The 16,440-nt window shown below is 34.7% G+C and overlaps 1 protein-coding gene and 1 pseudogene across 1 annotated transcript; one reads left to right on the top strand and one right to left on the bottom strand.

Moving 5' to 3' along the window:
- On the bottom strand, window positions 1,592-3,129 carry LOC104772809 (annotated as a pseudogene).
- On the top strand, window positions 8,207-12,444 carry LOC104771663 (uncharacterized protein At4g15970-like). The gene is made up of 3 exons (XM_010496234.2): window positions 8,207-8,514; window positions 8,641-9,006; window positions 11,834-12,444. The coding sequence occupies exons 1-3, from the start codon at window positions 8,251-8,253 to the stop codon at window positions 12,314-12,316; spliced, it is 1,113 nt and encodes a 370-aa protein (XP_010494536.1). The 5' UTR covers window positions 8,207-8,250; the 3' UTR covers window positions 12,317-12,444.

Below are 16,440 nucleotides of genomic sequence, written 5' to 3'. Positions count from 1 at the left end.
AATATTTTTTTACAACAATAATACAATAATTAACCAGATATGGGAGCACTATGAAAATAGTTATATTGAGTAATTTATACTTTTACATGCAAAGTTTTTTTATGTTTTTGAAAATTACATATTATTTTGTTTTATCATATAAGGTTTTGAATTTTTAATATTGTTTGATATAATTTTTTATTGTGTGTTGTATGATAAAATAAATAATATTTTGTGTTGTATAATATATGAAATGTATGTTATAGATTTATTTATGAGTTTTTATCATTATTAGTAAATTTTAGAAATATTAAGGACTATATTGCAAATTAATTAGTTTTTAAAAAAAAAATTTGAGGATTCATTGTTGGAGCAAACTACCCTCAAATCTTAATTTTGAGGATTTTCTCCCTTCAAAATGAGGAGTCTTATTGGAGATGCCCTAAATAAGAAAAATAGCTAAGAAAACAATTCTGAATATTACTTTAAGCTAAAGAATGAAATGTGCTTTATTAACGGAAATTATATCATATTTGTAAGAAAACAATCATGTGTTTATTATTATTACCAAAACAAATATAGTATGTATCATATTTTACTAAAGCCGAAATTTTAAAATTATGCTGCTACTGCTAGTGTATAATGTTGTTTTGAGATTTCCTTAGAATATAAATAACTAGATGAGTATCCGCTTGATGTGCGGGTTTAAAGTTTTATAAATTAACTTAAATTTAATAAAAATATATTAAAATTTGTTGTACGTTATTTATAAATTTTATTTTTGTTATAATACACTGATTTATATCCATTTACAAATCTTTTATGTGTGTTACTATTAAAAGTGTATTTTTTTATATCTAAATATACTTTATGTTATAAATATATTCTTTATCACCACCTAGAAAATGCATGTATGAACACATTAAGCCAACTATTTTACTTTCACTTTTGCATAGTTTTTTAATCATAAAATCGTTGCCTCAAAAAATATTTTGAATAAAAAATATATTACATAATATACTAATCAGTGAGGTATCATCACAATAATGTATGACTATCATGGAGAAAACCTCGGCTCCGCTCTCATCTCTTATGGAGAGAACCTTGCGTCCAACCTCCTCCAGCGTGGAGAGAACCTTGTCTCCGCCTTCCTCCCTTGGGGAGATAACCTTGCATCCAACCTCCTCCACCTTCCTTCCTTAGGAAGATAACCTTGCGTCCAACCTTCTCCACCATAGAGAGAACCTCGGCTCTGTCCTCCTCCTGTGTGGAGAGAAATTGTTCACGTCTTTTTGCTATCTAAAAATGGCTTGCTCCGACAACCAATGAAAGTAAAAACCTTTTTCTAACGTCACAAAATCTTTTGATAGTAACTAATGTTAAATTTCCCAATGTAAGTAGAACCTCTATAAATTAATACTTTCTATAAATTAATAAATTCTTCCGGTCTCGAGTTGGGCCGGTGTAAAAAATGACACATTTCGATAAAATAATAAATTAGTAACTTTTTAAAAATCCTATGTAAAAATATGGTCCCACCAATATCATAAATCTAATAATCAAATAAACATATATATATATATATATATATTTAAAAAAATCTAGTAAAATATGAATCTATTGTTGTTTGTTTGTTCTTGAATCTGCATTCTTGTTGGAGCCCATCTCTAATCTATCTGACTGCATCAAAAACTTCTGGTGTTGTCTTCTCAAATTGCATCCAAAAATTGTAGAGAGTTCTTGACGCGATAATTGCTTCCTTACGTGTAACCGGTTCTAAAGGTACCGTATCTTCTTCAACTTCATCATCACCATGAAAGATAGTAGCAGCGATTTCTTCTAAATTCTGAATTTCTGAACATGCATCATTTTCATCTGGATAATCTTGTAAGCTATTGGCATCCATCCTATTACGATAGCCAAGATTATTAATCAAATCATCAAGTTCCTGAACGTCAACTTCACAAGTGGATCCATCCAAACTCCTTGATTCGACATTCTCTGAACGAATTTTACAGTGTCGAAAACAATTTGCTATTGTCTCTTGTTGAACATTAATTGTCCAAGCCCAGACTGCAAAATTAATAGCATCTAAAACATTGATCTTACTTGGATCAGATTTTCCCAACTCGTAGCCTTCTAAAATCTCACGGTAAAATCTCCTGCGGTAGTGCATCTTAAAAGCTCTTATTATTCCAGCATCACAAGGTTGAATTTTTGATTTCATGTTAGGTGGAAAGAAGAATAACTCAACATTACGTAACCCTTCAATAATTTTTGGATGTGCTGGACAATTATCTACCACAAACAAAACTCTTCTACCTTGCATCAACTTATCAAACCAACGGATATATTCTTCAAAAATCACACTTGTCATCCAAGCCCTTTTGTTGGAACGGTACTCACAATTCAGGCCACTCATGTTGACATTCTTAAAACAACGTGGTTTTGCATATTTTCCAATAATCCACAAGGGAACTTTTTCAGAGCCATCCACATTGCAGCAAATAACAACTGTCAATCTTTCTTTCTCTTACTTTCTTCCTTCAAGTTGTTTAGTAGCAAGAGAATGATCAGCTTGTAACCTATAAAACAAACCAGTTTCATCCATATTAAAGACATCTTTCAGTGGAAATTTGTCTACTTTTTCTCTTATAGCTTCCAGCTTCTTCTCCATGTCTTCTGTATCAACTGAACCACTCTCTCCAAAACGACGAAAAGACTTGATACCATGTCGTAACTTAAATTTTCAAGCCAGCCTTGAGAAAACTGGTGGTCAGAATCTTGTTGAGAGTTTAGAAGTTTTATTGTTTCTTTTGCCTTCTATAGTATTAGTTCTCCAGTCATATTCACACGATCTTAGTGTTGGAGAAACCACTCAAAAACAACTTTCTCCATATCTGGAAATTTTGCTGGTTTGTGTCGCTTGATAGCTTTTCCTTTTTCTGAGTTGGTTGAAAAATACTCATCGGTACGTTTGAGTGTGTTTGAGATTGTACCTTGACTAACCTTTATATGAAACTTTCCTTCAAGCCACAACTTTAAATCTTTTTGAGTGCATGCCATATGACCTTTCTTGTACTTACATAATTCTCTACGAATTTCATCAGTCATCGTTTCTTTGGAAATATCTTTGAGATGAGACGCCATCGTTGGTATTGACTTTGAAACGACCGACCCCTTTTTAAAAAAAAATAATAAATAATAAATATAATATAATAAATAAACTACAACTAGTGGTCCCATATCCACTAGCCACCTAACCACTATCACAACCAACAGCAGAATAACAAACCAATAAATATCCAATAAACCAATAACCAATAAAATAATATCCAGTATTAATTCCAGTCATAACTAATGATCCAAACAGCATAAATCAAATAACCAGCAATCCTAAACAATGTTCTAGGACTCAACTCTAGCAACCTAACAGAAGCCAGACAACCAAGCGAACCACTAGAACATCCTCCTCATCATTGCCTTGATTCCACGATCACACTTTGCCTTTACCTGCACCACAAACACATATTGAGATGCATGAGTATTTTATAAACACTCAGTAAGGCAATCCTCCCATCTACTGGGCTATACACACAAGCAATAGAGTATCCATAACCAACACACAACAAGCAACAAACGACAAATAACCAACCATGACTCAGCATCGACCGACGCCAACATGCATCGACCGATGCCAAATGGGGAAGCATCGATCGACACAGAAGCTGCATCGACCGATGGAAGTGTAACTTGCATCGACCGATACCCAATCTGCATCGACCGACGCATGCTCGACGTAACACGAAAACCCTAGAGTTTTACGTGTCGTCCTCGCACTTGCATCGACCGACGCAAGATATGCATCAATCGACGCAACGTCTAGCACCGTGTTTTCCCCAAAACTTCTCGCCGGATCTTTGTTCCTACAACCACAAAACTCGATCCCAAGCCACAAGAAAGCTTCCTAACATCCATAGCACCGATCTAACAAGTCTAACATCACACAACAAACAGATTAAAGAGTCCTCTAGCTTAGATAAGCCATGGTCATGCACTTACCTTTGCCACAGAAGAATCTGAACTTCTAACAAACAAGAACAAGCCTCTAGGAAGCTTCTACTATGATCCCAGCTACAGATCTCACCAAGAAAAGCCACAAATCTCCAGAAATCACCAAGAACTCTCAATAACTTTTTTCTCTCTTTTCGTTTCTCTCAAAAACGGCCACAACCCACGAATGAGACAAAAACTCGCATTAAGGGTTTTTCCTTCACCCCAAAACGCAGCGTTTGACTTAAGTCAAAATGCAGAGAATTGAGTCAGCATCGACCGATGCTCCCACTGCATCGATCGATGCACACCCTAAACCGGGATTCCGGTTCACGGGTGTTACAGACTTTCTATTCGATCAGAGACAGAGAAGAAAACCAAGTCTCTCTAGTTTAATAATACAAAATCTAAACTAAGGCTACCATGTTCTTAATAAAGCTTTACGTCATGCATACACCAAAACAATTAGGAAATCAAAAGAAAAAGGCATGTTAAGACAATATAAAAATGCAAGAATTCTAAAACACTATATAAATTATAAAAGAATAAGAAATTATAAATCAAAACAATCTACAAAAATGTAAATTATAACAAAAATATATTATCTTTTAATAGAAAATTTACAAAACTATGAAAATAAGAAAATCTCTTTATAAATTAATAAAATATTAATTTATCGATAAATTAATAATCGATAAATTAAAACCTCTATAAATTAATAAAATTTCATGGTCCCAACCTTATTAATTTATAGAGATTTTACTGTATTCGTAGAAGTATCTTTGACACAACATGATGTAGCCTCTAACTCTATTAACGCCTCAACCACCACCTTGCTTAGTGAGCCATGTCCACTCTCAGTCCATGTGCCCACCTTCTTAAGTGTGCCCTACATCTATTCCCGGCCCGTGGACCCACCCATATTTGATGGCCGGTTTGTTACATCTGGGAGCTTTTAAAAACTTGTTTACCGACCCTACCAATCAACAAATAATATTTTCCTGTGTTTTGTTCTCACTCGCACAGTTCCGACAATCACTTCCAGGAAGGTCACCATTATTAAGTTCTCTCAGGTCCCTTCACCAGAAAAATAAGTGCATTTTGGTGACATATGTGGCCAAATCAATTCTCTTAAACCTTTCCGCAAACAAGGGTGTCACAGTCTTTGAGCTCCTATGGATCTATCAACAACGATTTATGTTTTTCTAATCTATCTATCTATGTTTGTTGTAAACTTGTGTTTGATTAGCCTATTTTATCTATCCATTAGGTTGATGAGCTTCTACTCGTTATCTCCCTTTGGGATTGAATGAATAATGATAACATTTATGTTTGCAAAAAAGAAGGGTTTATGACCAACCGTTGAGAAATTAGAAAAAAAAATAATTTGACATAATTAAAGAAACAATAGAAAATTATAAGCACGGTAATATATGAATCTCAAATAATTCAAAGATAAAAATATAAATTAAATAAAACAATCTAAAAATACTACAATAAATTTTAAAATACAATATTAGAAAAAGAAAACGCATATATTAGTTTTTCTTGGGTCAACATATTAATTTTACCTATTCCCAACTGAAACGGTAAAAAGTAGGAGAAAATATTGGTTTAAAAAAATAAGAAAAATTTACCTTCCCATTTAATTCTTTTTTCCAATTAAACAAAGTTGAAAGCATTGTTTTTGAATAAATTATATATATATGAGACGATCTATGTTTATATAGAAGTGAGTATTTACAAAATTTAAAATTAATAATTAACTATATATTTTCCTTAATTCTTTTTTCTATTTTTTTGTAGAATTAATAACTTAAAATTAAAAATAAATATATAATATAATAATTTTGAATTTTAAGAAATATATATAATCCCTTTATAATTATTTTAAAAAACTTTGTATTTTTTAATAAATTCTGTAATTTTGATGATTATCTTTTTAAATTATTAATATTTAAAAAAACAAAATATTTTATTTTTGTTGTAATCAAATTTCTCTTTTTAAATATTAACTTTTACACATTGTCAAAATCTGAATTTGATAACTTGACACATATGTCAAAATCTTGTTAATGATTAACTTTCAAAACTCAACTTTATATAATAAGATGTTGTTGGAGTAGATCGACTCACATATTGCACGAGTTAGCTTTGATCAAAATTCAACCACAACATATAACCACAAAACTCCAAAGAGAAAAGACAACTGAAACAAGCAGATTTATTTTTCTTTTTCCTAATATATAGTGATCTCATATTCCTAGCAACCTAATCTCCAAGCAATAACAACAGCAAATAACACATGAACCATTCCAATAAACCAATAACGAATAATGAATAACATGAACCAATTCCAGCAACAATCCAAAACATAACAAAGTCATAGAACCAGCAATTCTAAAAACCGTTCTAGACAATTAAGATTCACTTTAACATCTCATCAAAGACATAGAGCAAACAACCGAGTCTCTAGAACATTCTCCTCTTCAAAGCTTTGATTCCACGATCACACTTACCTTTACCTGCGCCACAACACAAAAGAGAGGCGTAAGTATTACCAGAAATATTTAGTGAGACAATCCTCCCATCTACTGGGCTATACACACAAGCAAAAATATCTCTTCATGCCACAAACAACAAACAATAAGATAAACCAAGCAATACATAAAGCATTCACGACATAAATCGCCGCTGAAGAAGGGTGTCGACCGACACCAGGGGGTGTCGATCGACACTGGTCATCTGTTGTCGACATAAACCACAACTGGTGTCGACTGACACCTTGCTCGACATCCCCGAAACCCTAATAGTGTCGACCAACACCCCCACATGGTGTTAACTGACACCTCCACATGGTGTCGACCGACGCTCGCTAAAGTCCTCGAGTCGTCCTCGCGTTGGTGTCGACCGACACCCTCCTGGTGTCGACCGACACTGATGCCGAACATCGATTTTCTTCAATCAAGAACTCTGAATCTCACCTCCAAACTCCTCCTATGCGGCCCACGCATCTTCAGAAGCAAAACCCAGCCATAAGAGCCACGAAAACTCACAAAGAACTCAAAGGAAACAATCACATAACACTCAAAGTCACATAAATAGAGATCTTAGCTTAGATAAGCCATGGTCATGCACTTACCTTAGCCAAAACAGAGAGATCTCACTAACAATGACGAAAACACATCACCACAAGCTTCTCCCACGTTCTCAGCCTTATATCTCCAACCTCCAAGCCAAAAACTAACAAGAACAGGGACAAAACCTTCAGGAACTCTCAAGAACTTTTGGAAATCACTTTCTCTCTTTTCCACACAAAGGAGGCGACAAAAAATAGGTATATAAACCCAACACGTCGATTTCACATTGTATATACGACCTCCAAACCAAACCAACTCGAACCGAGAACCCTAAAATCAAACCAAGCACCAATCCACTTAAGGTATCGACCGACACCACCACTAGTGTCGATCAACACCCTCACCAAATTATCAGAATTTGATTCACGGGTGTCAACAACGGTTAAGTTCCAAATCTCATCCACAATGCCACTAAACATAGTCGCATATTATTATTTCTCTTGTCTACTTTGGGGAGAATCCAATAATCTCGTCTACTTTGGTTTAAATTTAGGTTCAGGCCACTTCTGTAAGCTAGTGAATCACATATTACCCCGGAAACTCAATTTTCTCAATGCCTACGCAAGCTCCTGATATTTTTCTTTGTTTTAATGACTTATTACGGACTCGTAAATACACTCTTTTTTTGTCAACTTATTGACTCATAACTTTGAAAAATAAATAATTGAGAGAAATAAAATAAGTCTATCATGGCAGCCACACACATTTGTTTATGAAATTATTATAACTTATTACTAGTAATAGGGAACGGCCACGCGTTTAGACTCTAGTGGAAGATAGGCTAGTGATTTTAGTCAAATTATTGTATAGTCTGCTATTAATAAATTAACTATAACTATAATTATTATTATACTGAAGCCGTCTTCATGAGCTTGTGAATCATTATTGTATTTTCTAAGAATGCACGATTCTACCATTATTTTTTTAGAATCAGTCTTTAATTTTGAATAAAATATTGAACATTGCTGTTACAAGAATACCAATGATGACTTTGCCTTGCTCAAGTAGGTTATTATAAGAAGAACCGACAAAAAAACGAAGACTTGAAAGTAGAAAAAGCACTTCACAAACAAAAATAATGAGTTCTTCATCTTCATCTTCATCTTCCTCCTCCTCTTGTTCTTCTTCTTCTCGCAGTAAATCTATGAATTCAGGATATGTAATCGGACAAAAAGAAGTAACAAGAATCTTGATACTGTTTCTTGGTTTAACTGCTTCATGTCTGGTTTTATACAAAGCAGCTTATCCTCTGCAACGACTTGATCTTCACAAGTTCTCTCTTATCGCTTCTCCATCTCCACCATTACCAAATCTTAACGCATCAGAGATTTCTCCAGAAACAGTAAGCTCTCACCATTAATCAGATCTGATACCTACTCTGTTTCTGCTCTTTATACATACTCTCTCTTGTTATAGCCTTATAGGGTTTGAATCTGTAATTTTGAGACCAATTTTTTTGTTGTTTCAGACAAAACCAAAGCTCAGTTTCAGGGAGATTTTGGAGAACGCGTCGACCAAGAACAGGACAGTGATTATAACCACACTGAACCAAGCTTGGGCAGAGCCAAACTCTTTGTTTGATCTTTTCTTAGAGAGTTTTCGTATCGGACAAGGAACACAACAACTGCTGATACATGTAGTAGTGGTTTGCTTGGATCCTAAGGCGTTTCAACGGTGCTCAGAACTTCATACTAATTGCTACCACATTGAAACCTCAGAAACTGATTTTTCCAGCGAGAAAGTTTACAACACTCCTGATTATCTCAAGATGATGTGGCGCAGAATCGAGCTACTTACTCAAGTTCTTGAGATGGGTTTTAACTTCATCTTCACGGTATTGTCTTAATTTTTCTTTTTATCCCTCTAAGATTCTTCGCTAAATATGTTTCACAATTTTGTAGCAGAACACTTTTTTTTTTCTTCATTCCTATGTGATTTTTTTTTGAAATATAAAATCAACAAACATATCACATTCCGCATGTTTTTTTTTCGTTTACAACCTTTTTTTTAATATAAAATTCAAAAAAAAAAAAAATTAAGTGTGGCTGCTAGGATTCAAGCCCAGGTCTCCACGGCCACAACGTGGAATTCTTACCACAAAACTACACACACTCTTGCATCATATTTACGATTTGAATAATAAATGAAAAAAAATTTCTTGATTTGTAATGTTGTCAATATATCACAGCTAATAATGGCTTACTAGGTAATAACCCATGCTATTTCACGGATAAAATTTTTGTTTAAGATATTACATTTGTAAATATATTTATTTAGTATAAGTGTATAACATTTATAATATAAACTTATATTGGTTTGAATTTATTAAGTTTATGAAAGTTTGAAATATTAATCGTTTCACCATAAATTTTAGATTGACATGATGACAGATCTATATGTAATATGAACCGAATTAGGAAAAAAGATGGCTAGCTACACAAAATATAGGAGAATACATGATCACACATACCAAGTATATTATTGTATCCTCAACTACACGAAGTATATGTATTACATGGCCACATGCATGAACTATATGACGTTATGTGGTCAACATCATAAACATAAAATCCAGTACACTGGTCGACTGACTCCGGCGAAGACCAACGTTGACTCCTGCGTTGATTAAAAAAAAAGTTTTAGAATACATTTTTTTCTTATTATATTAAATCATTAATATTTTTTTATGTATTAAAAACATATTCAATTCAATATCAAAATATTTATATATTCTAATGTATTCATTCTTATAATTAGTTTTTTTAAAAGCTAAAATAATAGTTAAAAATCACTAATAATTATTTTCAAGATATATAATATAAAGGTATTTACAAAAATACTCTTATATATTATATACTCTTTTGCAAACATACCCTCAAATCAAATATATTGTTTTGCTAAAATTAAGTTTTTGTATATTTATCTTTTATATATTAAAGTAAATATTGTGAATTTTTTGTTGTTGTTGTTGTTTACATGTTATTAAGAGTATGTAAATATTATAGTAAAAAGTATCTAAAATTTTGTACAACATTTACTATGCAAACTTTAGAGTAAAGAGTCATATACTCAATCTTTTGCATATTATTTTTCTAATGAAAGTAGTTGAATTTGATTTTATTGATTTTGTAGTATTTAAATAATCTGATTATCAGAGATTTGTATATAATATATATATATATATATATATATATATATATCTTGAAAATAATTATTAATGATTTTTATTTAACCATTAGTTTAGCTTTAAGAAAAAAATAAGTAATTATAAGAATGAATACATTAGAGATATATAAAAATATTTAGATATTAAATTGAATATGTTTTTTAATCATGAAAAACCAAAATGTTTAAATATAATATTTATTATTTTTGATTTTTAATAATAAAAAAAGTTTGGAATACATTTTTTTTTGTCAACGCCGGAGTCAACATCGGTCTTCGCCGGAGTCAGTCAACCAGTGTATCGGATTGTATGTCTATGGTGTTGACCATATAACGTCATATAGATCATGCATGTGACCATGTAATACATATACTTCGTTGAGGATACAATAATATACTTGGTATGTGTGACCATGTATCCTATTATACTTCATGTAGCTAGCCATCTTTTTTCCACCGAATTAGTGATCGGTTAGATTTTTATCAAAATCTTAAAGTATCAAATCACATAAAAACAACAAAAAACTAAAATTTCATGAACCAAATGATTTAAAAATTATTAACCCAGTCAAACCCATCCGCTAAGCCATCCATCAACGGATTTAAATATTTTGAACCGGAAAATGTCTTTGCATCTGTCCCTCTTGAATTCGTTAAATCTGCAGGTAACCCACATGCATTTCAATAAATCATTTTTTCTAGTATATAAAATATATTTAAACCTTAAACACATTTTTTTTTATTTTTTTTGTTAAAAACACAATGGCATAGAGCTGTAAATAATAAATCAAAATGATACTAAATAACTAAATGTGTCTCAGCTATTGGTATAATATATTTTTTTTTCTTTTTTATTGGACTGGATTTTCTAAATTTTAAGATTTTCTGTAAAAACACTATAACTACATATATATATAATGTTTAACTACATAGTTATCCAAATTAAAATATATATTCATGTCATTTCAATTGGTGATCATACGTTTTTTTTGAGCAAATATAGGTATTGTTTTTAGCAAAAGAATAAACGTTTAGTCAGTTTCAGATGATCTTCGATTCTTTCACCATTAGAGCTTTATAAAATTATTAGAAAGGTAAAATTATTTATATTTCTGAAGATATGATTTTAAATATATATTTTTTACATCTCATAATATACTTATATTATTATATTACAATACATTGTGAAATTAATTTAATTTCAAAATATGTAAGGGATAATATTTCTCAAATTTTTAATAATATTTACAAATTTTAGAATTTATAGGAGCAAAATATTATGTATATAAATAAATTAAATAGCAGTGATAGTTGACAAAAAAAGGAAAAAAAATAGCAGTAGTAGTTTTATGTAATATTATGGAATATTAATGGTAAATAATAAATTGAGGACAGGGGTCTTTGATGACGACATGTCAGCTTTTTTAAGAGAATGCTTCTCTTTTAATATATAACAGATATAATAAACTGTTTCTTGTGTATTCATTTGAATGTAGGACGCAGATATAATGTGGCTTAGAGATCCATTTCCTAGGCTGTATCCAAATGGAGATTTTCAAATGGCATGTGACAGATTTTTCGGAGATCCGTTCGATTCGAACAATTGGGTCAATGGTGGTTTCACATACGTGAGATCAAACAACCGAAGCATTGAGTTTTACAAATTCTGGCACAAGTCTCGTCTGGATTATCCAGAGTTACATGATCAAGATGTGTTCAACAGAATCAAGCATATGCCTTTTGTCTCTGAGATTGGAATCCAAATGAGATTCTTTGATACGGTTTACTTTGGTGGGTTTTGTCAAACGAGCAGAGACATAAACTTGGTTTGCACGATGCATGCTAATTGTTGTATTGGTTTGGAGAAGAAGCTTCATGATCTGAATCTTGTCCTTGATGATTGGAGAAAGTACCTGTCTTTGTCAGAACCAGTGCAGAACACGACGTGGAGTGTTCCTATGAAGTGTTTGGAGGATTGAGCTTTTCTTTTATTATTTTTTTTGAGTTTTGGATGATAGTCAATTTTAATACGAAGAGTTTATTATTGGTGCATGAAATATTGTTTAACTCTCTAGTCTAATCAATTTTTTTTTTTCCAAGTTTTTAATTGTTACAGTTTGTTCCAGCCGAATACCTCCTCCTACTATGGTAATTTTTGTTTGAAATGTGAATTTTGAATAAACTATTGTGAAATGTTACAATTTTGATTGGTCAGAAGGAAAAAAAATCCTGAAAATGTAATGTAACTTCATAAGATTTATCAACCACGAGTATCGTTTGTGTAAGTTTTAATTTTGATTTGGGCCTAGGTTCGTTATATTTTTTTTAACTTAGATGAGAAGGGCTCGAAACCCATGATGCCAACTGCCAAGAGAAGCACACAACACAAATGGCTTGCCAATTTGCCCGTGATGCTCTCGATACTAAGAGTTTCTATAAATACAAATGCAAACTATATTGATAAAATATCATCGTTCTTAGCGGTTCATGTTAGTGCTAAAGAACAAATGTGTTATGTATGATCACCTCAACTTGGTCAGACATCGAACTGAAAAAAACTTGGTTCAACTTGCTTTGCACAAACCAAATAACACAACCACCCAACAAGACAATCGTAACATTCATAATGGACATTAAACTAAGAGAACGTGTTCATGCCTAGATCCAACTACCACTCACGAGCATATATTCCAACATTCATTTGATTGAAACAGTTTTTGTTTTTCTTATCTAACAACTACAATGAAATACTGAAGACAATAAAACATATAACAACAATTTCAGTTGTTGTGTTACAAAGTCTAAAATAAAATTCATTTCTTAATCAGAAAATAAGAAAATATTATGACAGCAATCACTTTGAGAAGAAAATTACAATGAGAAATCGTTGAAATGGAAAATGGTTGAAGTAGCAATTATAAAAATAGTTTATGGACAGGTGAGAGTGAGGTAGAGAGTAAAGATAAACTCTCCATTTTAAAACATTTTAGGATGATGTATCTTTGTTTACAAGACACTAATATTATTATTTTTTATTGAACAACAAAGACTAACATTAGTTTTATATGAATCTCCATTATAAAATGTTTTAGTCGTTAAAAACCATAGTATTTTCTCTATTATTAAATGTATCAAAAACTACCCATTAATTTTCGGAAACTTTTGTCTAAGAAAATAATTAACATAAATATGAAATATCTTTATTTTTCATTTAAATAATTTATTTGACACTAGATTATGATCTGCATGATGTGTGGATTTTAAATTGTCAAATAAAACTAAATAAGATAATATATTAATATTTTGATATTAAAAACTAATTTTTGGAAGTAAATATAAATAATTTTAGTTAGGGAAAAAATATATTCCTATAGATGAAATTTATTTTTTTCTTTATTTTTACATTAATACACTAATCTATATTTCTATATTTAAAATTTATTATATAAATTGTTAGATAATTTAAAATTAAATTATCATCAACCAAAAGTTTTGCCAAACATTCATCATTATGAATATCATTATTGTCAAATTTCAAAAACATTATATATATATATATATATATAAAGTTTCAGTTTTGGTATCAGAGCCCTTACGGTTCTAGGTTTAGGTTCACTAGGCTTTGTGCTGTAGATGTTTGGGATTTGCATGCTTTGATTGATTATGTGAGTTAGTCAATTGTGTGTGGCATGGAATCCTAGAACATCTTCTTCAAGCCTACTGTGTGATTCCACTGTGAGTTTACGTTTTTGTGTATGTTTTAATTGTGTGCTTAGCCTTCTGTTCATGGTAGTGCAGATGGTTAGAGAGGATTCTGTTGCTGGTCATGGTCGTGGACGCGGACGTGGTCGTGGACGCGGACGTGGTCGTGGTAGGGGCAGAGGCCCAGCAGTTAGTTAGACTGCGGACCAGAGTGTGACAGTTGAGGGTGTTGGCGAGTCGCAGGATGTCCAGGAGGATTCCATGAGTGTGGCCGGAGGAGGCGGTGTTGATGCTCCAGTGGTCGGTGATGCTAGGGTCCCGGGTGTGGGAGTCCCAGCGGGAGGAGTCCCTGGTGTCGATTTTGTGGCTATGCTAGCACAGGTCTTGGAGCGGTTATTAGCAGTGGTACCGGTTCAGGCTTAGGAAGTGCCACCAGTGGTGGCAGAGGAGCAGCAGCCAGTGGCTGCGGATGTGGGAGGGCATAGTCGTTATTTGTCTATGCTCAAGGAGATGTGTGGCATCAATACTGCACGGTTTTCGGGTGGTACAGATCCTACTGCTGCAGATTCGTGGAGGACGAGTGTGAAACGTAACTTCCAGACTCTGAGATGTCCTGANTAGTTAGACTGCGGACCAGAGTGTGACAGTTGAGGGTGTTGGCGAGTCGCAGGATGTCCAGGAGGATTCCATGAGTGTGGCCGGAGGAGGCGGTGTTGATGCTCCAGTGGTCGGTGATGCTAGGGTCCCGGGTGTGGGAGTCCCAGCGGGAGGAGTCCCTGGTGTCGATTTTGTGGCTATGCTAGCACAGGTCTTGGAGCGGTTATTAGCAGTGGTACCGGTTCAGGCTTAGGAAGTGCCACCAGTGGTGGCAGAGGAGCAGCAGCCAGTGGCTGCGGATGTGGGAGGGCATAGTCGTTATTTGTCTATGCTCAAGGAGATGTGTGGCATCAATACTGCACGGTTTTCGGGTGGTACAGATCCTACTGCTGCAGATTCGTGGAGGACGAGTGTGAAACGTAACTTCCAGACTCTGAGATGTCCTGAGGAGTTTTCCGGTCGAGGTGGTTTTCATTTACCAGCGCGTAGGTGGTCTAAGTTCCTATGACCGAGGGGTGGACATAGGGGTCCACCACTTGGTTGGTGATGCTCAGGTGTGGTGGAGATTAGTGGATGCTAGGAGAGTGCAGAGGGAGATTTCTTGGGCTGACTTTGTCTTGGAGTTACACAGCACATGTTTCCCTAGGGAGGCACTAGATAGGTTGGAGGTGCAGTTCCTTCAGCTAGCTCAGGGGACTCGGTCAGTGTGGGAGCTTGACTTGGAGTTCAGTCGACTTCTATCTTATCGGGGTCATGCTATGGAGTCTGAGGAGGCTCAGATCAGGAGGTTTTTGAGGGCCCTACGTGATGATTTGAGGGTTCACTGTAGAGGGCGGAGCTATGCTACGCGTGCAGAGCTGGTTGAGACTGCGGCAGAGATCGAGGAGGATATCCGGGCACAGTCAGTGACGGTTAGTCCAGCAGTTCAGCCTAGTAAGGCTCAACATCATGGAGGTTCTAGCAAGGGCGGCAAGCCTGCGCAGGGAACCAAGAGGAGGTGGGAGGCTAGGCAGAGGCCGAGTGGTGCGAGTTGCTTCGGGTGTGGGAGCAAGGATCACAAGGTTGCTAGCTGTTCCAAGAGGAGTGCTCCGACGGCAGCGGCTCGTGTATTCTATCATTGCAGGGAGCCAGGCACATCAGGCCCTTGTGTCCCAAGTTGCAGCCGGTAGCAGTGGCAGCGTTGTAGTAGGTGCAGCCGGGAGGGCAGCAGGTCACACGGACTGAGCAGGCGCCACGGGTTTACATGACTGCAGAGACTGGTGGAAAGAGTGCCGGGGCGATCACAGGTATAATTTCTGGTACTCAACCTTTGTGAATTTCAGTAGGTCCAGCTTTTATGTTTTTCCTGTGAGAAGTGTTAGGTTCTCAACACATAAGATTTGTGTAGGGACCTTGTTGGTGGGCGGGTTTAAGTCCCACGTCATGTTTGATTTTGAAGCTTCTCATAGCTTCACTACTCCGGAGTGTGCAGAGAGTGTGGGGATCAGAGGGGATCCCGGGGAGCGTACAGGAGTTGTCAGAGTTGCGGGAGGCAAGTTCCTGAGGGTTATTGGACAAGCTAGAGGAGTTGATATTTAGATTGCAGGAGAGTCTTGGCCAGCAGATTTGCTTATCAGTCCAGTGGAGTTGTATGATGTTATTCTCGGGATGGATTGGTTGCATCGGCATATGGTGCATTTGGATTGTCATCGGGGTAGAGTGGAGTTTGAGCGTCTAGGAGGGAATTTGGTTTTTCAGGGTATTAGACCGACTTCAGGGAGTCTCGTGATCTCGTCCATTCAGGCTGGGAAGATGATCGAGAAGG

Source organism: Camelina sativa, chromosome 20 (assembly GCF_000633955.1).
Source record: "Camelina sativa cultivar DH55 chromosome 20, Cs, whole genome shotgun sequence".
In the NCBI taxonomy this organism is placed as follows: Eukaryota; Viridiplantae; Streptophyta; class Magnoliopsida; order Brassicales; family Brassicaceae; genus Camelina; species Camelina sativa.
The sequence above is the reverse complement of the archived record's forward strand: the minus strand, read 5'-3'. Positions and strand labels throughout refer to the sequence as shown.